The sequence below is a fragment of the Camelina sativa genome, chromosome 15 (assembly GCF_030686135.1).
Source record: "Camelina sativa cultivar CO46 ecotype springtype chromosome 15, ASM3068613v1".
In the NCBI taxonomy this organism is placed as follows: Eukaryota; Viridiplantae; Streptophyta; class Magnoliopsida; order Brassicales; family Brassicaceae; genus Camelina; species Camelina sativa.
In genome coordinates, this window is record NC_141894.1 from 31693495 (window position 1) to 31717622 (window position 24128).

General features: G+C 39.5%; 3 protein-coding genes across 3 annotated transcripts; 2 read left to right on the plus strand and 1 right to left on the minus strand.

Annotated features, from left to right (window-relative positions):
• The first annotated feature begins 3305 nt into the window (after window positions 1-3305).
• Window positions 3306-3635, plus strand: LOC147927415 (uncharacterized). Its single transcript, XM_087487450.1, has one exon. It carries the CDS (start codon window positions 3306-3308, stop codon window positions 3633-3635), a length of 330 nt encoding a protein of 109 aa, XP_087343576.1.
• A 15379-nt stretch (window positions 3636-19014) lies between these two features.
• On the minus strand, window positions 19015-20124 carry LOC147927416 (uncharacterized). Its single transcript, XM_087487451.1, has 5 exons — window positions 19990-20124; window positions 19647-19917; window positions 19461-19572; window positions 19255-19379; window positions 19015-19145 (listed from the first exon to the last, which is right to left on the minus strand). Exons 1-5 carry the CDS (start codon window positions 20122-20124, stop codon window positions 19015-19017), a joined length of 774 nt encoding a protein of 257 aa, XP_087343577.1.
• A 1003-nt stretch (window positions 20125-21127) lies between these two features.
• Window positions 21128-22123, plus strand: LOC147927417 (uncharacterized). Its single transcript, XM_087487452.1, has one exon. The coding sequence runs from the start codon at window positions 21128-21130 to the stop codon at window positions 22121-22123; it is 996 nt and encodes a 331-aa protein (XP_087343578.1).
• The last annotated feature ends 2005 nt before the right edge of the window (window positions 22124-24128 follow it).

Below are 24128 nucleotides of genomic sequence, written 5' to 3' on the forward strand. Positions count from 1 at the left end.
TATATGTTATATATAGATGGGTGAGTTACTAGAATATTGCATAAAAGCTTCCTTATTACAAAAGCAACATACAATTGTTTGTAATGACTAGACTAACACCTTGTACCTATACTACCCCTGAAACTAGTGTTGAGAAACAACGTAATTACGGCTAATGCCATTAGGAAAAAAAAAAAACATTGGAAGTTGGGACTAAGTCTACCGATCCTTTGATGGTAGATTTATACACGTGGACTGATTAAAGGTGTACGTCAGATATTTTTGGTACACTTAGTTGTAGTCTTGGTACACTTATCGGTCACTGTAGATGGTACACTTAGTTGTAGTGTTGGTACACTTATCGGTGGACGTACATGAAATCGATTCGTTAGATTAAGTTGGTAGAGGAATTTCCCTTTGATGATAGACTTTTGTTTTAAGCGCGTGTAGCGGCAAACGTAACAGGGTGGGAAGATATTTATGGTAGACTAATGGCATGTTGCGACAGATTTATGCGACAGCCTTCTCTCCTTACAGATATTTTTGGTATACTTTGTTTGTTTTTTGAAATAGTTTTCGTAGTGTTGTGGTAGGCTTCTTGTCCGTGGTAGATTTAGTAAGCAAGATTGACAGCTGTAAAGTCTTACCAGAATAACACGAATTTGTTTGAGCTGGCAAAGACAGTCGAGCGTTGCGATAGACTTATTGGAAGAAGATCTAAACACCTTTACTGTTCTTCCGATCTATGGTGTTCATGTAATAAAGTTTGTAGCAGATTCATCAATCGTGTTCTGTTTGTCTGCCGGAGCAAACGTCTTTTTCCTACTCAGTTTCTTTAATCTTTGATCTCGGTTCATCCATGGAAGAGCAAGATATCGTATTGGCGTGTGGGAGATGGAGGGTAGACAAAAAGCGCTGGTTGTTTGGTGTTGATACTAGGAAAGGGTGCAGGATTATAGTTGCCGATAAAGAAACAAAGTTTGAAGACTTTACTGCTATGGTGTACGATGACTTTGGTTTCTGTGAAAGAACTTCCGCGATAAAGTTGAGCTATATGTTAGATAGATATAAAAAAAGCGGATGTTATATGCCACCGGTGATTGTTTCGAATGGTCGGCAGTTTCAAAACTTTCTCAAACAGCATAGGAGTGAACTCATCCGGCTATGCGTTGAGATCGAAGCTAAATCTGGTGAAACCTTGTTCGAGGAAGTTAAACCGAAAACCCCAGAACCAACACCCAAGACCCCTGAAGTCGTTGTAGATGATTTCGTAGGCGTGGCAGAGGAAATGGGAGAGAAAGATGATGAGTACGAGAGTCGGAAGGAAGACGGTGAAGATAATGTAGGAAATGATCTAGATGAAGATGAAGCAGATGACGAGGACAACAGTAGATTTGATTACTGTGACGATAGCGATGGTGCAAGTTCAGGGGATGAAGACTATCTGCTGTACTCCAACTTCGCCCCGGATGAAGCAGAGGAATCATTGGACGATGGACCTGGGGGTGGGTCTTGTATAGAGGAAAATGTGTGTAACACAGAATCAAATAACCGTACCCGCAAGACTAACTCTGCAACTGATGCAATTGAGAAGGAGGTTCGCAAAATAGAAAACGGAGGTGGTGATATTGCCGTAGGGGATAAGTTTGATAGCAAAGAAACATTGGTGGCAAGGTTGAGGGTGCTGAGTGTATTAGATAAATATGATTACAATGTTCGATATTCAACGCCCGTTTTGTTAATCGTTGAGTGTTGGGTAAAAGGTTGTAAATGGAGAATACAGGCTTCAACCATGGGTGATTCGCCGGTGTTTCATATTCGCAGATATTGTCGTGAACATACTTGCTCTGTTACGGAACGATATGGCCGTAGCCGTAATGCTAAACCACCAATCCTAGCTCAATTATACAAGGATTATGTTGGTGGTGTGGGAAGTTCTGTTGTGCCAAATCTTGTTGGGGATGGGCTCAACCTACGATATGGTGTACAGGTTGGCTACTAGAATACTTGAATATGTTTGTTTTATGGTTGGCTCTGTGAGTGTACTTGTTTATAGGGTGTACAAACAGATCGTAGCTTAAGTTTGTTGAGTTTGTCAGAAATTAGTTGATTCTATGGCCTGCACTGCACATATATATAATTCGATCTAGTTGATAGTGTTTAGTGCTGATGTCTTTTACTGACCATTTTCATATAATAGCTTGGCTACTGGAAGGCACATCGTACACTTATAAAGGCGCGGGAGTATGTTAGGGGTACACCTGAAAGTGGATACGCTGAATTACCGGCATATTTATACAGGCTGAGGTCCTCTAATCCGGGGACCCTTACTAGACTGGTCGTTGATGCAGAAGACAGATTCAAGTATGTTTTCATTGCGATTGCTGGATGCATTAAGGGTTTCAGGTATATGCGGAAAGTTGTAGTTGTAGATGGAACCTTTTTGAAAGGTGAATTCAAAGGGACTCTTCTGATAGCGACAACACAAGATGGGAATTTTAATATTTTCCCTCTGGCATATGCGGTTGTTGATACAGAGAACGACGTGTCGTGGGAATGGTTCTTTACTCAATTAAGTAGGGTAATTCCTGATGATGAAGAGCTTGCACTGATATCTGACCGGCATAAATCTATTGGTAAAGCTATCGCTAAAGTGTACCCCCTGGCAAGTCGAGGAATCTGCACTTATCATCTTCACAAGAATATTATCCTGAGATTTAGTGGGAGCGAAACATTCCGGCTGGTAAAAAAGCAGCTGCAGCGTACTGTGTAGTTGATTTCGAAGAAATCTTCCAGCAAATTCAAGAAGCGAATCCGCAACTGCATGCTTACTTGGTTCGTGCAGATGTAACCAAGTGGAGCAGGGCGCACTTTCCTGGTGATAGGTACAACTTCACCACGAGCAACATTGCAGAATCGCTAAACAAAGTACTGAATCCTGCCAGAGCCTATCCCATTGTAGAGTTACTAGAAGCTGTTCAATATATGTTGACACGTTGGTTTGCTACAAGGAGAAAACAAGCTGCCGCAATGCCAACTTTACTCACCAAAGGAGTGGAGAACCTGTTACAGGTGTGACATTCATTAACATATCCATCGATATATATGTTAACGAAAGGCCTGAAAAATGTTAGTGGATATGTTTTGTTGTTTTGGTTATATGAACTTACGCTTTGATTTACTCATAGGCACGTATTGAACAGTCAAGGCGTCTAAAGGTTCAAGAAATTGATTAAGATCGATTTGAAGTAAGTGGTGGTAACTCAACGCATGTTGTCAATCTGAGGTATAAGAGGTGTTCATGTAGGCGTTTTGATCTAGAGAGGATGCCATGCGTACATGCTATCGCAGCCGCATATACAGCCAACGTATCAGTTATAAACCAGCACCATCCATACTTCCGCAGAGACAGCCTCTGCAGTGGGTATGCGGAGGCGATAATGCCGATAGATACATCCTGCATCGTTCCTACTGATATTACACCGTCTAGATGTAAACCGCCATTTGTTAGGAATCCTCCAGGAAGGCCAAAGATGACGAGGAGGAAGTCTTTTGTCGAGGTTGCGTTGGAGACGAAGCGGCCCCGCAAACAGCATGCTTGTTCTCAGTGTCAACAGGTTGGCCACAACCGTACAACATGTCCAGCTAATACGTAGTGCATGGGCGACAATAGACGTGTTATCTTTAATTGGCGTGAGGATAATACTCTTTTTTCGTAAGTGCCAACATAGCTTTTTGTAACATGTTTATGATGGCCCTTTTTAATTTCTAAGCCCACATTTTTGTTTAACTATAATTGTTGGAGAAATTGTTGCCGGCTGCCCTAAATGGGCCTATTACTCGTGTGGGCTTTCTAGAAATCTCAAGCAAACGGTTTTCTGTTTGAATAAGAAGCTTTTTAAAGCGAAATATATCTGTTTGTGGGCTTTATATGGTCCATTAGAGAGGACATAATTCGATGGTTGGATAGTGTTGACATGTTCACTTATCGTAGATAACTATTGTTATGTACGTACATATATTGCGGAGTACTAAATTTTATATTTTGTTGACAAAACATAACCATATATTATCCATAATCAGCGTAACATTGGGTTCATTCAAAAGTACAAACACACCGGGGAAAAAAAAGTTAATAAATTGCATAGATCTGTGCCGGTTCTTTAAATAAATATGGTACACTCCCTGAGTTCTCCATTTCGCCCATATGGTTCCTTTATTCTCAAGGTACTGCATTCTCCCCTACGTGCTCCATTATATGTTCTATATAGTAACGTCTAGCGATTTCAGATCTGCGGTAAATATAGAAAGTGTATTAACGTATTTGATAGTAGCAACAAATACAATTAGGTCTTTTAGTAGGAAAACAAAGAGCTTATATCTCCTTGTGATGTTCCATTCCCTTGAAATCTGGTTTTATATAGAACAGCGAAGAGGCGGTTGTGTTGACGAGGCAAGGAGCACCTTCAGAACATTTACAAAATTAGTTGTATATGATTTCACAAGGCTGGTTTCCTTATCTGATCTATCAAATCGAACATACCTTCGTAGCTTCCAACCTTCCAGAACCGCAAAATACAAAAGACAGGTTCGGATGTAAAAGTAAGATGACACCCGAGTGCTTCCCAAGCATTTATGAAGCGAGCAGCATAATCATCTAGGGCACGACACTTGAGGGTTTCATTCCTACGATTTTCTCAGGTTAATATTGAACGGGAATACGAAATAACTTTTAATGTAAATGTATTGAAAAGGTAGCACAAATCTCCTTTACCTCCCATTCAGTAGGGTGAGGACAACTTCATTGGCCGCATTTGCCCCCTCGAGTAATCTTCTGTCTTACACCCCAACTACACACCCACAGACATCTGATTCGGGGTAGACACATACTTTAAATGTTACGACCTATGTATTTTGATATGAAATTGTCTACTAACCTATTTATTTAGTATGAGGCCTAAAAACTAGTGATAATCACAAATATATCAATTAGCAAACGTTTTTTAACGTTGTTTCAAACGATTTGTGTAATTGAAAATTGAAGATAAGCGTACCGAATGATATGGGATGGGTAAGTCTCCCTCGAGATATATCACCCAAATCTTCGAAACGAAAGTAGTGTTTTTGATTCACCGGTGAGAGCAGGCCCATCGTTGACTCATCAGTAAATTTGATTTGGAAAGGATGATGTGTATTCCTCTCCCTAAGTGTTGGCTGGATGACCTTGAAATTCCTAATTTCATACCAATCACCATCATAGATATACTTCCTCATTTTCTTATAGGTCCCTGGTAAAAACGCCACCTCGATTGTGTCACCCTACAAATTGCATATCAATTGTGTAGAAGACCACTGCGTTAGTTAACAACTTCGTGCAAATATTTTACAAAGCAAAGTGGACTAACCCGTGTATCAGCAAGGAGCAGAACCCGCTTCCAAAAGAACTCAGTAACATACCACGAATTCAAGACCTTCGCTTGGATAATCCAATTCGTTTTTCCTGGTCTAAGATCAACGATGGCATCAACTCTAAACTCCATGGTTTTTTCTGATAAGATCCTGTTACTCGTGTCTACCCTGGGTTTGGAAAGGAGACAGGGTGATGCTATTTAAATAAAACAAAACGACGCGACTCTTCGCTTTCTTTGTTTTTCTTCGGGTTTATATTTCAAATTTACTTTAATTCGTAGTTTACATATTAAAAAACCATAATCTAATTGCCGGTCCAGCAACATTGGAGGCCCAATGCGAAAAGAAATTGTATTGTTTACTTTTAAATTGTTTTTCTCAGTAAGGCCGATGTAATTTTTTAAATTTTTAAATGGGTCCTCAACTCAAACTCTGAAAATTGAGGCCTTCTGATGTGCGTTCGAATGGGCTTATTAAATTTGACCGAATGTTGTTTGAGTTTAAGAAATAAACAACAAATCCATACCGAATGGGCTTATTAAAATTGAGGCCCGATACCTTGAAATCATAGGGATGTGAACACTTCCCGACTTCACCAACCGAATGCACAGTAGTAACAAAACAATACATTTCTCGTACCAAACGTAAGGACCCATGTACCCACACACACTTTGTTGTACATACACAATTGGCAGATATATCTATTGTGTATAGTTCTTTTGCAAGATAGAACAGTTACAAAAGGAAAGGAAACAACATCAAGTGGTACATGCTTAAAAATAAGTAGAAGAGAAAACCATTGAAACAAAAGGCCGGATTCAGTCCGCGTAAAGCCTATGACGTAGATATTAGTACTGCGTTTATAACAGAAGGCATTTAGATGAAACGTTTAGGGCGAAACATCTAAAGAGATAATATAACTAAAGGATCTCGGATATAGATTTCGCCAACCACCAAAGGCCGCAATTGTTGCACACCATGTCATAGTCTCGATAGTTGAGAGAGTACAGACCATGCTCCAATAAACACAATTTAGCACATTCCGGAGAAGGGATCAAACGGGCAATCGGATAGACAAATGTATCCTTGTACGTGTTTTCTCGCGCCGTCTGATATCTACCCAGCAACATGAACAACTCCCTGCCCAAAATCCTTGTTTGAGTTGTATTTAGTTGGTAGTGGTATTCCAAAAACAGGTAAAGATAATGACCCGCCATGTCGAGGTTCCCATGTAACATAGAAAAAAATCCACATGCTAGTGTGGCATCATCTCTTGCGGGTACGTTACGAGTTAGAAGTGCAATACCTCCCTCAATGTCGCTTTCCTCGGCAACAACCCAGAGACCTTTGTAATAGATTGCCTTTTCGTTCCCAGCGTCAAGGCATTTTTCGAAGATACACCGGTGCATCCTTTCCTCTTTTATTCTACGATTTCGATGATGTAATTTTTGGAACCAAGAAGGATGGCAAGTAATGCTGGAGATGTTAGCATCCTTGAGAACTTGAGGCCTAAGCGCTGTTTTGACTCCTCGAGGTCCTGCCTTGACTATTGGAGCTAGGTAGTTCAAACCAACAACTGCGAGAAACCCGAAGATGATAATCAACATCTCATCTGGTAGATGAGGCATTTTTTGAGACGCAGACGCCATCTTTCTGTGATTTTTCAGTAGGAACTACAACTTGTACAGAAGGGTGTTTGAAGAACACAAAGTTCAGGTTGCACTCAGTGGGACTGGTAATTATAATTTATAGAACGCTAACGAGATACGTATTTAGCTAACACCCTACCCGTTTATTGTTGTAATGCGCCGAGACAAACGTCACTTACTACTGTTTAATTAAAACTCGCTGAGATATAAATCACATCACGCTGAGATAACACGACTTGGGGGGTAGGAGTTGTCACTTCGTCCAACCTACTGCTGTCATGTCTACCCTAAGTAGAGCCTAGCGGAATTTAAGAGAAATAATTGTCTAAGTAGTGTATAACGCATTTGACATCCGTTATTATGGTGGCGCCACGTATATACTAATACGAAATAGAAGAATCTGCGTCAGCGGATATATTTATAATTAATTTGCATAAAGGGGGTTTTGCTCACCCAAACAATAATTGCATAAAGGGAGATAATGCCTGAACTATTCCTTCCCATTCTACGAACACGCAAATTGCAAAATCTAATACGTACAAGGCCTAAAGTATATACTATTGTACGTACACTAAACGTACATTCTCTTGAACGTACACTGAAATTATAAACGTTGTTATTACACTAATATCTTTCAGGTTGTGTACGTCTTAGTATTATATATAAGTGGTTTTGCAATGGGTAGGTACGAGTTTTAGGCACCCAACCTCTTAGTTTTCGTAAACAACATATTAAGTAGCGATAGATTCCGCGTTCTTATGAAGGATACAACCTAGGTGTTACATGAACCAAAATAGTAGTACAACAGGGAGACATTGTAAACGGATTTAGTTGCCGTAGAAGGATTCTAGAAGATATAAGAACTGCGTTGAAAACATGATATTCGTTACATATTACGTTTAGGGCGAAACATATTATGAGAAAAGTAACTACATGATCTCGGACATAGCTTTCACCAACCACCAGAGGCTGCAATTTCTGCAGCCAATGTCATAATCTTCATACCATTTGTTTTTGAAACCATGCTTCAATAAACACAATCGACCACATTCCGGAGAAGGGATAAAGGGAGCAATAGGATAGACGAATGTGTTCCTGTATGTGTCTACTCGCGCCGTCTGATATCTAGACAGCAACCGGAACACCCCCTTGGCCAGATACCTTGCTCGTTCCGATTTAAGTGGGTAGTGATGTGAATCAAACAGTTGAAGAAAATGTCTAGCCATCTCGCAGTTCCCATCTAACATAGAAAAAAACCCACAAGCGAGTGTCGCTATAGATTCCGCGGGAACGTTACGAGTTAGGAGTGCGATACCTTGCTTAATGTCTTCCACCTCGGCAACAACCCGGAAACCTTCGAAAAAAATTGCCTGTTTGTTGCCAGCATCTAGGCATTTATTGAAGATACGCCTGTGGATCCCTTCATTTTGGACTCTACCATTTGGGTGATGTGGTGCTTGAAAGCTCGTCGGATCCCAGCATAAGCTAAAGATGTTAGCAACCTTTAAAACTTGGGGAGAGAGCGCCGTTTCTACACCTCGATGACCTGCCTTCAGTATTGGAGCGAGGTACTCCAAACCATCAACTGCGAGAAAGCCGAGGATTTTAATCAATATTTCATCGGGTATATCAGGCATTTTTCGAGTTGCAGTCGTCATTTTCACTTGATTTTTTTAAAACAATGTTTCGTATGTGTTGCAACTTGTGGAGGGTACTCTTAATAAAGGGAGAGTTGTAGTTGGGAGTTGCACGGTTTTTAATAATTATGGCAATGAACGACGACATGCATAAGTGCGCCTTTTAAGCTTTTTTTTTTAAATCCGCGTGATGTTACCAATCAAGACATATTCTGTAGTTTTAGTTTTTTTTGGAAAAGCAAAATTACTGTTGCGGTTTCCAAAACAGTTAACACATGAACCGCATATACTTGGAGCCCATGAACCGCATATACTTTACCCAACGACCATTTACCTAGCGGTTTCATAAATTCCGCACTGAACAAAGCAATAATTTGATTTTTCTTTTTTGTTTAATACTAATACAAGTTACAAATCCGCACATAATTCGACATAGAGAGAGGTCAAACTATAGCCTAAATACGTAGTAATCATTGTTCCATACGAACCATGTGTGAATCTATTATTTGTTCACACCCTTAGTTCACACTGTGACCAGATTTCGTAACTGAGTAATGATTACAAACACATCATGTTAAACGTACTCATCAAGACACATCGATGAGATATAAGTCACATCCCTCTACTTACTTGTTAAACAACTCTTCTACGTCTTCCCATATAAGACTTTTGCGGGTATCAGTTGTCACATCGCAGTTGCCAACTGGTGTCATGTCTGACAATAGACGTTAAGCTGAGCGGGTAGTGAATAATCGAGATTGAGATAGTAGATTATAGTAGTAGACTTCAAATCCGTAATATGGTTATGACACGTGTATACTAATAGGGGATGTGGGGGATTATATATGGTTATGATGTAAAGAGGCCTAAAATATTCCAACCGGCCCATTAAGATTCTCAAAACGACACTCCATCTATATTGTTAGTGGATGTTTATAAACTCTTAATAATTAGTGGTTTGATGTTACCTCGCCATCTTGTCACGCAGTTATATCAAGTATCATTTATATCCATACCAAATACTTCCCCAACCATATCAAACGATTGTATTATAAAATCGTTTGCATTACAATGTGCACATAATACTTTCACTACAAATATGACCAACCCAAATCTTCCTGACGATCTGTTGGCGCGAATAGCTAAACTAATGGCAGCAAAACACTGGTGGTACATGCAGTCACTCGTTACGTTCGGGAAATAGAGGCAAAACTATAGTTTACCGTCGCGTCGTCTTGAAAGAGGCAAACATCTTCAACATGTGCAGTGACCCCGATGATATCATGTTTGGTGGTCGACACCGGAAGTTTTTTGAAAGGTGCCTTGATGCGGATAATCCAACGGCCATATATTATGAAGGCCTTCGTCTTGCAACAAAAGATGGGGACATTGAAGGGGCCGTAAATTTACTCCTGCGTAACGTACCAACACATGCCGACGCTACTCTTGCGTCTGCCATGTTGTGCATCTGTAAAGGGTCCGGAGTCCAGGCGGGTCATTTGCTTCAGCTGTTTTCTATAAAACACTACCCACTTGACTCCGAAGAGGTTGGAGATATGTGTGAAGAACTCATCACTGAGCTTATTCACTATGGAGCATCACACAATACAACTTATGGTGTGTTTTTTGACTACCCTGATGATGGGGAAATAACAACTCCTTCGTGCGCACTAAAATGTGCGCTCTCAATGAGGAAGGAAGACGTACTCAATATGGTGGGCCCTTACAAGCATCGTTGCAGGAAATGCACAATCTGGTGGTGCGCTCGCCGAATTAGTCAAATGCTTTGGTAGTTTTATAACGAAACATGTTTGCATTTCCTTGTTTCCGTGTACACCCTATCTCCTATCAATTCTAATTTTAATATTAAACGAAGTATTTTGTCAGCGATGCACCTTTGCAGAATAAGTCAAGCTAATAAAGGTAACCACGAACTTTGTTAGATGTGATAACTGGCTATTAGTTTTAGTAAAACTAATAGTTTATCGAATATCTTATTCTGTACGATACATGGCTAAGACCTACATCAACAGTTACATGCACGTGTAGCTCGAATTGAATATTACCCTTTCATACTTAAAATTGAAACCACTATATTTAATATATAATATAGGGAAATTAACAATGTGTTTGTATCTAATAGTAGTCGTATTTAATGCAATGACATGTTGCTATTTTTAATGCAATGGCCAACTGATTTGATGTCCATATAAGTGAATTTTAATCCATATGACTTGCAGGGTTGTAGATGTCAAATATCAGTTATGTAATTTTACTTATATACGTACACGAGTACCAAAGAACCAACATAGCTTGTTGAATACTTTTGGCGTGGCTAATAAACATAATTGAATCATTACATTTTTATATAAATATATTCCTATACAATCAGTATATTTTACTGTTAAATACCATCGAATTAATTACATGTTATAGTAAAAATAAAATTACCACTGTTCTCACTATATATAGATGTGTGTACGTAAGAAGATGTTTTATTCCCTACACACAGCAAATACCATCCACAGCCCATATCGTCTCCAACAAAATAAAAAACAAAAACAAAAACAATGAACACCCCTCCGAACGAGATATTCCTGGCCATCAAGCTGCCAAACCCTACAAGCCTCCTTGTCAATTTTATTCCCGTATCTGTCACTCCTATCCCCGTATTGGTCGAGGCGCTGAACACTGTCGACCTCCAAACTGTTCAACTTCGTCCGTTCATCACGTGGCCACAGTTCATCACTATGGAGTCTAAGTTCAGGCCCTACTTTGAGCTTCTCCTATACAGGGGCCACATCGTAGCGAACTATCTTGAGGGCGTCAGGCTAGCTTCAAACTCCCCCACCTTTGCTGAAGGTATGGCAAAGCTACGCTATTTTGCACCAACGGATCCGTATGCGAATTTCGCTTATGTGCTGTTCACAACGTTTACCGGCCAAGTGACGGAGGCCGAGGCGTTTGGCAATATTTTCTGGTTCATGGTCCCTCACATGAACACCGCCGTTGAAGTCGCTGGCCTGGTTATGTACCATGTTGCGAACCTCCATCTCGGTAGTCCCCTTTTTGAAGTGAGATCGTCGCCTTCTCTCCTCCACCGCCGTAGGTGTACTTGCAGTAGCTACCTCACCGGGTGTAAGTCTTGTTTTTTCTACTGGTATGCACAGGAGTTGCGCCCGTTCTTTTAAGATCCTCTTTTCATGTTGTTATTTTTTTTGCGGATTAACCTTAGTGACGACGTTTTCAACTAGGTTAATGTATAAATATTATGTACTTGATGGTTGTTTTTTCTTTTTGGAACCTCGAACCGTTATCCGGTGTATGCCGGAGTTTATTTTATAATCAACGTATGTATTCTATTTAGTGTTATCCCGCCATCGTACACGGTGCCACACCTATGTATTTGTGTACGTACAACGTAACAGGGCAACGTACATAAATACATAGTTGTACATGGGGAACCTTACTAGTTCTATTGTGTGTGACGTGTACGTACACATGGACTAGTCCCGTTCATATCGTCTTGTTTTATTTAATAACATACCCTACAAATTATCGATGTACGTACCACCGCTCATATAAGTTCACATGTACGTACCAGACGTATACAACAGCACATTAAAACAAAAAAAAAATAAACTTTAAAGAGCAGCCATTGGAGATTATAGAACTAAAGGATTTCACATATTCGCCAACCACCAAAGTCCGCAATTAGTACACAAGATGTCGTAATCTCGAAAGTTTATAGAGAAGAAACCGGATTGGATACAACAAATGGCGGCACAGTCCGGGTTAGGGATGAGGTGAGTAGATGGATAGACGAATGTATCCTTGTACGTGTTTTGAATTGCCACCTCGTATGTAAACAACAGGCGAAACACAGACTTGCCTACAAAGCTGACCCCATGCGATTTGAGAGGAAAGTGATGTGCATCAAATAAGTGAAGAAAATGAACCGCCATCTGTTCGCTTCCATATAAAATAGAAAAGATACCACATGCCAGTGTTGCCTCAGCGTCTGCGGGAACGTTACGAGATAGAACAGAAATGCCTCGCTTGATGTCTCTCTCCTCCGCAACAATCCGGAGGCCCTCGTAGTAGATTGCAACTTCGTTTCCAGCTTTGAAGCATTTTTTGAATATACGCCTATGAATCCCTTTATCTTGAGGGCCACCATTTGGGTCGTCTGACGTTTGGATCAATAACGGATCCCAACAGATGTTGTAGATGTTTGCATCCTTTAGAACATAGGGGTCGAGCACCGTCTTCAGTCCTCGCCGACCCGACTTCAAAATTGGAGCAAGGTGCGACAGCCCATCTACTGCGAGAAGCCTAAAGATTTCGAGTAAAATATCATCAGGGAGATATGGGAGCTTATTGTGTGCTTTCGGCATTTTTTCTTTTTTTGAGATTTCGTTATCGGAGCTATTATATATGCTTCAACAATAAAGGAGGTAGGTTGTGAAATTTGTATATAAACTGTACAATATAATTACTCTGCGTGTCCTTTTAGCACAATGCGTATTGAAAAATAAGTTACACAGAGTAATTAGTTGGGAAAAGGTGTACGTAATGCTTACGCAACATCATACTGGTTCACACGATAAAGGTTTTTCTCTCGTCGTCTCGGTAACCAAAAATATATACTGTACTCGTTGGGCAAAGTTTATAATTATTACTTGCTTAAAAAGTGATCAGTAAACACTATGATGAGATAATAGTCATTTCAAAATATAAGTAAGAATGATTTTACACAAAAGAAGATGTCAAATCCCTGCATGTACTTGTCGCATTTAATGCTATAGCTATTGGCTGTTCCGGACGTCAAATTGGAAAGTTGTGTAGTTCGTATATAATTTGTCTCAAATCCGGTTTGTAGAAAAAGACACGTTTCCGTACTAGCATATTTTACAAATAAAATTACACGAGTTCTCTAACTTTATAAATCAAATATGTGGCTGTTCAAGATAGATATTATTTTTAACTGTAGTTTATTTGTCTTTTTGTGGTTAATGCATGAGAAAGACATGCATAAATTGTATACCTTTTTATTATGCTCTTCACCCTTAATCTAGAAAAGCTAAATATTTGATCTACCTTTACTCTGCTTGTAAATCTGAAACCGCTAATAACCGAATATTATTTAAAACAAGCCCGATTAAACCATCTCTTGAAGTGTTTATCACAATTATGGTACAGGGTTTCGAATTGAGGGAAACATAATTTTGGTCTATCGATGCTTGTTAACATTTATGAGTTTAATGGTTAAGCTGTGGGCTTAGCGATATCCTCTTTCGTTTTGGTCGGGATCTCGTTATTAATTTATGATTCCCGGTTATTTGTTAGTCTTGTAAATATACAAACTATACATATGTACGTATACTACATTGGGAAGGTACGTACATTTAGGGTCTTATTAAACGGACACCATGGAAAGTTGAAAGGCTGCGCCGTTTCTAGATTTCGCTCTCCGTAAATATTTAAATTGCTCTCAACCTTCGTCAAATCCTAACACAGTTTAAAGTAAGAGATATCCAAAATCTGAGATCACCATGAGCTTCAGAACCGATCGTATTGCTGAACTGGACCGTGAGAGAAGGAATTGGTGTTGGTGTATCCACACCAAGGTGTTGAACGCTTGGTCGATTCACGAATGCTTTATAAAACGAGTTCTCCTCCTTGTGGACGAAGAGGTTAGTTGAACAAGTCTTTCTTAATTCGCTAAACCCAACAGTTTTTGATGTATAACAATTTATATGTTATGAAGGGTTCCACAATCGAAGTGGCGTTTCTACAGGGTGAATACCCAAATATCCCGCCAAACCCTGAAATCGGTTCCTGGTACGATATTCGGGAGTTTAAATTAATCAATCCAACTCTCAAGGAGAGGAATGCTCATCACCCATACCAAATCAAGTTTACGCATGAGTCAACCATGGATGTGATCCAACCTTTGAATCACAAAAATTACTTCCGCTTCGAGGATATCGATGATATAACTCGTGGCAGAGTTACTCATCTCGTTTCTTTCGGTATGTTTTATCTATAATTTCTTTAATATGTATATATTAATGTCCATGGAATTATGAACTTGCGATGGTTGCTGAGATTCATTTAGTGGTCGTTTGGTCAGTTGAGGACGTTACTTTTAAGTGTATCATTTGCAAAAGTACAAAATAAACGTTACATCCCCATTTTATTTTCCCCCCCCTTAGATGTTTGTGGGTGCATCGTAAATGTGGACGTCATAAGAAGACGTTACGATGGCAGGTGTATTGAAGTTGTCTTCACTCTCCTGAATGGCAGGTTAAGTACCTATTATGCTATAGACATAGTAATATACATATATATATTGGAACTTCATAGGTTTAAATTTGAAAGCAACTGTGCGTTAATGCAGGAATGAAAGTGTCAAATGTCGTCTCACAGACTTCTATGCCCATCAATTCCTCTCTGATTGGGAATCAAAGGGATGTCATGTTCTCCACAAATCCGAGCCAGTGTTTTGTGTCTTCCGGTTCTTTAAGGTTGGGAGTTATGAAGCTACGTCAGATGAAATTGATATTATGATAGAAGCAAGTACATGTAATTTGTCTAGCAACTCAATTACGTAATTGTGTGTAGGCGTACCATGTCTTGTACACACCGAAGCGTCTTCTAAATTCTTCATTCGAGCAGATTTCGAAGGACTTGGCCATCACAAGGAGATGTAAGTTGATATTATATTAATAATTGGTATGAAAGCGTATGTGTTCTTATCTGTTCAGACTCTCACATGTACATTTAATTTGTTTAACTTATAGAAGTGAGTTTGCTGCACAACACTACATTAACAATGTGATGGGACACGATGGGACAACAATTGAAACAATTGCCCAGGAAGCAGAAAGCTCCGGAACCCATACAGAATCTGCACGGACGTTCGTCAGACTGTCCGCGGAATGAGGAATGAAAAACAAACGAGAAATAGAAATCAAATGTTGTTTTCTATTTCAAATATTGGTTTAATTTCGTGAGAATATATACAATGGTTTTATTATTAAAACGTACTCTATCCTATTTATTTAATATTCGAATAATTGTTGAAATTGAGATAGAAAATAATAGGGAGAGTTTTGAATATTAAAATTGTTATTATTAGTAGCTATTTCACAAAAATATTAGTAAATGTTTATTTCTTTTTGGACATTAAATAAAGTAAAAGAAATGACAGAATGCTTGTACTATCTCCTAATAATAAGACGAATGTTTGTATTGTCTTATCAGAAAGATAATTTATTCCCCACACCATAGTTGATGTACGTTGGAAGTCATAATATATTGTGATAGTCGTCTACGTACAGAAGCTTAAATAATCGTACAATCAATACTAGTGAATAGCAACCCTCTGGATTGATCTACTTGAGAGGAAGTGATGATAATTATGTAACTGGATACACATCAAATAAACATAATGATGAGAAAACTATCATATCTAAAGCAACAATAAATACGACTCTCTTCGAAGTTGTCACATCAGAGAACCTACAAATGTCATAGTCTAGGCTTAGGGTTAGCTGATGGTTGAGTTACAGCCGATATTTAACGAATACGAATATAATGAATTTGAAATCCGATAACACGAAAGTGACACGTGGTTCGCACTACTTATATGTTTTAGTAATTATAATCGAGTAGGCGTGCATGAGAGCTCATAAACCTAAAATGGGTTCCTTCGTAATTAAGTAGTTAACAAAAGGGTAATTTAAAACGACGTCATAAAGAAAGTAGTATAAATTTCCAGGATTTTCGCCAAACTCCCCAACCACCTCTCAAAACGTAGGTTATATTAGTGGGCAGGCGGCAGTTTCCGTCTATTTGGTTCTGCACATATTGCTATTAGTTTACTGAACTCCCAAAAAATGGCGTCTGCTAGCCGTAAGAAGATTGATCTGCCAGACGAGATGTCGATAAAAATAGCCAAGCATCTCGTAATTGATGGGTTCTGGCGCCTTGGCCCATTATTAAAGGCTGGTCGGCGAGGAGTGGATGCGGTGCTTGCCCCAGAAGTTCTGAAGGTTGCCAGCATCTACCACATCTGTGAACATCCTTCTTCATTCCAAACGACAAGGAATCCAAATGGTGAACACCAGGAAGAAGGGATTCACAGGCGTATTTTCGAAAAATGCTTGAAAGCAGGGAACAGCATAGCAATCTACAACGAGGGCCTACGGATCGTTGCCGAGGAGCGAGACATTCAGGGCGGTATCGCACTACTAAAAAACAACGTCCCCGAAGATGCCGAGTCCACTCTTGCATGTGGAATTTTCTCTATGTTATATGGGGACGAGCAGATGGCAGTTCGTTTTCTTCACCAATTTGATGCACATCACTATCCACTCTAATCAGAGGGAGTTCGGCTTATCGGGGAAGATCTGTTCCAACGGTTGAGTATGTTTAAGACGGCGCGTAAAAACACGTACAAAGATTCTTTTGTATATCCATCCAGTTCGTTGATCCCTTTCCCGGACTGTGCCATGAGTAGTTGTTTGAGATGGGGCAGGTTATCGACCAACACACGTTATTATGACATCATCTGTGTAAATTGCGGAGTGTGGTGGGTGGCCAAATCTATTTGTGAAATCCTCTAGGTGTATCGTCGGTTCCCTTCTGTGTTGCGTTTCATCTCCCCACGTATGTTTCATTAGATAATTAAATTACTATGTAATGAAGATGTTAATTAACGTGGATGACAATCGTTGTCGTTTTGGGCGTTTTGCTCGTTTTAATCCGAAAATGTCTAGTAGATGTCGTATTGCTCCTTATATTCCTAAATAAATATCAACAGTGCAGTGAAGACGACGTGTACTTAGTTTCACCGGGCAAACACACCAACAAATATCAACACTGCCGCCCAAACATATTTTTACCATTAACAAACATAAGAAAAAAAAAAGTACAGCTTTACAAGGCCTCGAACTCGTGACACTGAAGGACAATCATGGCCAATCCTACCACTGTACCACCGCACCGTTTTTGATATTGAATCCCGTATAATCGGTAATACAATCTGTAGCATAAAGCCCTTGGTATATCGGCACTGTATCAAGCTTACGACGCCGTTCGCAACTATTGGAAAACGACACAACTTGGAAAACTTCATGTTGTTTTTCAATACAAAAAACGACACAATACAGAAAGTTCTATAAAAGGCCAACCGAATATAATAGATATATTATAAGATTCAGGGAAATTAGGGTTCATTGAACTGATTTGGGGGAAACAGAGAGAGCCGCTGCCATAGATGTTGGATTAGATTTTGAGAGTTGGATATTCGGATAATAGTTTAAAGTTCCTCTTTTCTTTATTTTCACTCCTTCAATTACGTTATCAGTTTCGTTCTTAATGTTTGCTTTGCCAAACACGAGTCCAGTCGAGTATGACGATGCGGAGTATGGGATCCTGGCTGTTTGTTACTGTGGTGAAACGCCAAACCTACAACCTTCTTTTACAAGGACAAACCCAGGGAGGCTTCACTACACTTGTAGAAATAGAGAGGTAAGTGATTTACAGTTTCGCCGAGGTTGATTAAAGATCAGATTTATTTGCATATTTAACTTTCGTGTAAAAAAATATTTTTAAATTAATGCAGAATGGGGACTATCACATTTTTAAATGGTGGGATGAAGCTATGATGGAGGAACTGAAAACAGTGAAGGAAGATATTCTAAAGTTAACTAGTTTGAATTTGCGTGAAGCGCTTCAGGCACAAAAAGAGGACATTGCTAACATCTTAAATATGCACAAGGAAAATCAGATGGAGTTGGAAAGGATGAAGACGTTGATTGCGTACAAGAGTGATGGATTAATTATGAAATTAAAACTGACCAATGTGTTTGTTGCGACTTTGTTTATAGTAGCAACAATGACCTATTTCTTAATGTAGTTTTGTCGTTTTATTAGAGTAGTATTTTGGGTTGTGGGTTAATTGTTTGAAATCAAGTTATAAACGTTATATTTGGTTTAGTGACATATTTTGTCGTCTAAAAAAAAGACTGTTTGGAACCTTGTCCTGTTAATATTATCGACCAAACCCTTCCAATTAAACATAAACATTTGTACACGTTTGTACACATACGTCTAACATTAAAGGTTGGCAGTATTAGGAAGATGCTTACCAAATTAAAATAAATATATATAATTAACCATGCGTATTACACACAAACATTTCACATCAAAATATTCCTATCCACGTTAGATAGATTGTTTGGATGTAGGTAATAAAGATAACATAAAGAGTTCAGCAACGTGGTTTAGAAGTTTATAATGTAAGCAACATTGACAAATGGAAACATAGGCTATGAATCGTCTTCACTCCGCTCGCGCTGGTCGAAGTATTCCAACCGGAGTTTGAAATCTCTAACCTCAGGGAAGGGTGGTTCAAATATCACTTTAGAAACACCCGGTTGACTAACCACTTCCATCCCTCCTGCGGTGTGGAAAAATAAGGAAAAAGGGTAACCAAAATTAGTATTATGAAGTAATCTTATATTGAAAAGGTGATTGAATTATTTTAAATACGTTTGCCTAATCCGTACCTCCATCCTTAAACTTGGGCCTCCAGAATCGCAAGACTACAACTGGTTTGCCTCCGCATAGCCAAAAATTGCGGGCGAAATCATCGACCATTTCATCATAAGCCACACATTGCAAGTGATGACCCCTACCCAAAGAGACACCTTACATTAATAGGACGGTATATCTTTAAAGTGTGTGAAAGCTAATAATCGCCAAAACGACTCACTCGAGATTCGTCAATGAAAACCGTTTCAACCGGGTCCTCTCGGCAAAACGTGGAGCAGTTGGATCGTCCACCAATATTCTTTGTTCGACGTGAGTTACTTGCCCCATCGTATCTATGGTTTCATTTCATTAGAATTATGGTATTGGATTTGATATTAAAAAACGTAACAACACAATGCAACGTTACCTAAGCAGCAGTTCTGGGTCCAAGGAGGCCATCGTTCATAAATTTGGTCGAAGGGGACGTAGTCGATGTAGTGATTGGTCGACAAGCAACGAATGTTGTCCACAACCGTCCTAGCAGTGAATATGATCCCGTAGTTGGAAGCCACGACCTTCACAGCGGATGTGTCGTCAGTGACGACAAAATTAGAGAAGGTTTTCCACAAACCCTCCTCAATCCCCGCAGAGAACTGGGGCAACAGGTCCTCGGTGATTGTTGCCTGCATCTTATCGCCCTAAGAATACGAAAAAAGTTCAACCATGATCTACATGAATCATTTAATATGATGATGAAACGAGTCACTTACGAACACATCCGAAACAACCATTTCGAAGGTGACGATGTTCGCTTCTCTCTTTCTCCACTTGCGGATGATCTTAACAGAAACCTTCCAATCACAACGCCACGTCTGGAGATCGGATAGCCTGTCGAAATACACCATGACTTTGTTGCACTTATGTTTACTTAGTGATGTGATATTTTGGTTTTTGAGAGACGAATACATACTTCACCGGGTGTGTATTTGTCTTCTTATATAATCCGCGAAGAAACACAAACAGATGTATCATATTGTGGTTTTTCAAACGTCGTGACTGCAATCCAGACAGATACATAGCATTTAGATAATTAACACGTGTAACAGCCGGTTAAGAGAAGACGATACATCGCATGCACCACTCAATTATGACCCTATAGTCGACGTTATATATAGCCGGAAAATATATTGGTTCATTTAACAAACCAATTCAATGTAAAACTTTATAAAACATCAAGGAATAGATCTCATCTGGTATAAACTGACAGATAAAGGCTGATATATAGTGCAAATGAACCAATAACGTTGAAAAACAGTATATTATGAATAAAAATAATTAAAAACAAGCTCAACCATTGCACTGTGTATAAATAAAAAATTATTTTTAAATAGTTTAGTAGTAGAGGCAAAATCTTCTTTCTTGCTAATAGACGGAAAACTGACGCCTCAGCTGCGACGGCGGAATCTTCTGTCCGATAGGGTTGTTTTACCTCCCAATTTCTTGAATCAAGGTGTTTAGATCTGGGATAAGTACTACAAAACGACACTCCCTACAAGTCGGCGACGGAACATTTAAGGAAGAAGAGATTACAGAGGTCGGGTGAAATCAGAAAAAGGCGAGTAGTTTCGATCCCTCTATCATCACCGGTGTTGAATCAGAAGGTAAGTGTTTGTCTTGACTTCCTACTTTAAATTGGAAGAGGGATTGTTCCCCCAAATTCTATATTACGTTGGAAGAGTATATAGCAAATACAATTAAGTATCGATTTGAGTAGCCCAGGATGTGAAATCAATGAATAGTTTTGTATTTGCGGCGGGCAGAGGCTAAATAACCCTAATCGTCAACAGAAGTGAACTTTGGTAGACATTGGTATTAGGGTTAATTGGTTTAGTGTACGTACATATTAATATGGTATTAGGGTTACTTCGTGGTGATAGGATGGATCCCGAGGCTGTAGAGATCGTTCCTCAATTGAGCTTGGATCTACCGAGGAGGTTATTTGCTCTTGACCGTTACCCTCTCAAAACCAAGATAAATGCGTATTCAAAACCGGAATATCTTTCTTCAATATCGAGGGTGCTGAGTGGAACAAAGGAAATGGAAAACTTGTTAGAGTCTCCATTTGGGCAGCTTTTTCGTATCCCTGCTAACAAGATCTCGTTCTCCGGTAAACTTGTTCATGGATTTGTTTGCCGTCAATTGGTGACCAAAAAGCGGCATGAGATGTGGATTGTGTTTGGTGGCAATCCAATCAAGTTTGGTTTACAGGAATTTGCAGAGTTGACAGGGCTCGAATGTGGGAATTATCCTAAAAAGAGAGATGTGGAAAGAGCTACAAAAACGGATAAAGGATGTAAGACTGTTTGGGAGGTTCTATTCGGGGAAAACATGGAACCAACGATCTCCGAGTTGGTAAAAAGGTTGGAGACTGAGGAAATGGAATCGTGGCAGAAACTAGCTTTAGCGCTGATTATAATAGTTGATGGAGTTCTAACATGCGCCACGCAACCAGTAAAACCAGATCCGAAGACAGTGGAGATGACCAAGAATATTGATTTTTTTTTAAAATATCCATGGGGAAGGTTGTCATTTGAACGGACGCTGGAGACTATAACAGGATTTAAATGTCCAGCAGACGTAGACAGCTTAGTAAAAACTTTCAAGCAACAATCAGTTGCTGTTCATGGATTTCCTCTAGCACTCCAGCTGCTGGCTTTCCAATCTGTCCCTGCAATTGCAAGATTAGTACCATCTGACGTTCAAGATCAAGCGTTTAATCAAAGATCGATCCATAATCTGGCTAAACTGCGGCCAATCAAGACAGCAGACATCTTCGCATGCGAGGCTGCTAAAGAGGTATGTACTTATCCCTTGTCTATCAGATATAATACGTTAACGACCTGAATCTATAAGTTCCGTAAAATGTATATATTTTTGTAATCATATTATAGGTGGTTATTAGACGGATGGTTGGTAGTGGGGATCATTGTGATAGTCGAGAATTGGCGTGGCGTGACGAAGAGGAAGACCATCAAGTTGACAACATTGAAAATCTTATTAAAGCAGGCCACAAATGGGATGAGGCAATATGGATGGGAGGTGATGATAGGTGTCCAAAACAGACACGTCCCGAAGAGAAAGGTATTAAAAACATTTATACATTACAAAGGGATACACTATAAAGTTAATTTTTAAAAAAATTAATGGTTAATTAGTGATATAGTTACAGTTGACTGTCGGAAGAGGAAAAGAGCAGACACCGCAACAATTGACAATAAGAAAGAGAAGAGCACAAGAACTGATGCGCGACCGGGGGGTACGCACGTTGTTCATGAACGTTTGGACGATGACCAATTTGAAAGGTTTAAGGTGGAACTATACCGGTTCTACAGGAAACAAGAAGCTCTGATGAAGGAAAATCAGGCAAACATGGAGATTTTCGTACGTACAGAGATCCGCAAGGAGATAAGAGCTGCACTATTAGAGGTTAAAAGAAACGAACATGGGGAACCTTCTGACGCTTCGCATACAGTTTCAGAGAAGAAGTATTCAAAAAAAAAAAGAGGGAAAACTATAAAGTTTAGAAGAATGAGTTCAGTAATGGTTATGAAAAAAAAGGGAGAGAAGGTCAGAAACAGGGGATGCGCTGCCACTGCTAAGGTTGATATGACAAATAGCTTAAGGGTAGTAATTTTCTCACTACTTACATATATTAATTTATGTTGCTATCGTGGTGTGCACAGGGTGATCGGAATAATGATGGTTCGAAGGATGCCATAGATGGTCAACACACTGTAAGTGGTGACTCTTTAGTTGGAGGCCAGGTAATGGACAACAAGATCCTCTTTAGAATACGACTCAATCAACGTAATGGGGGTGTTTATGCTTATGCACCTATCATATACGCTTTATATATTTGACCGTAGGATACAACCCGTACTCATATTAATGAGTGGGTCACCGATAATAACGACTGTGGCCTGAACAAACCATCCCCTGACAATGGAGTTAATGAATGTCGCCAAGATTGTGACGCGGGGGACATTGCTGTCGAGTTATCACCAACTAAAATCGTATCCGATGTAAGTATTTGACACGGAATGGAGATTACAACACTAAATTCGTAATAAAGCATTGTCCACCTTTAATTGAACAGATATTGCTGCAGCTGAATACTAAAATGGAACCTGATCTGCATTGTAACAAAATGGTAGGTCAGGAAGTAACCATAAAAGGGATAACCATCTGTGGGTTTCATATATATTCTGTTATTTTTTTATCTCCTCTAATCTACACGTGTGCAAAATTTTGCTTCTAGCAACGGACCTACTACGAACACGCGTCTTAAAAGTTTCATTATTTTGAATAGGAGGATGGGAAAGAACTGCATCAAGAAGGCGGGAAACTCGAGTTCGAGTGGTTTAACAGTAACGGAGGGGACATAAGACGTCAGGAAGGCGAGTCAGATGAGGGTTGTAACAAAACCGAAATACCTGTAGAAAATGAAACTGCAGTTGACGGTGAACAAGAGGCAAGTGTCTAACATTGATGATTTTGAGTATTTGTGACATTTGTGTACGTAAGTATGAATCTATGTACGTACACCTTATTAGGTCGAAGTCCAAGCACTACAAATTGAAAGCGATGGCATGGAGGGCTGTAACAAAACTGATGGACATGTACAAATAGAAACAACAGTTAACCTCCAATTGTGCAAACTTATTTTTTTATTTCGAATATTTGCCATATTTATAGTGTTTACTAAGATGGTCCAGTGTACGTCACAACTAATGTATGTACGTGCATCTTATTAGGCCGGAGACCAAGCAATACCCAACGAAAGCGATGTCGAAGAGGGCTGTAAAGAGACTAGAGGTCAACCAGATCAAAGTCCCGGGGAGGAATGTAT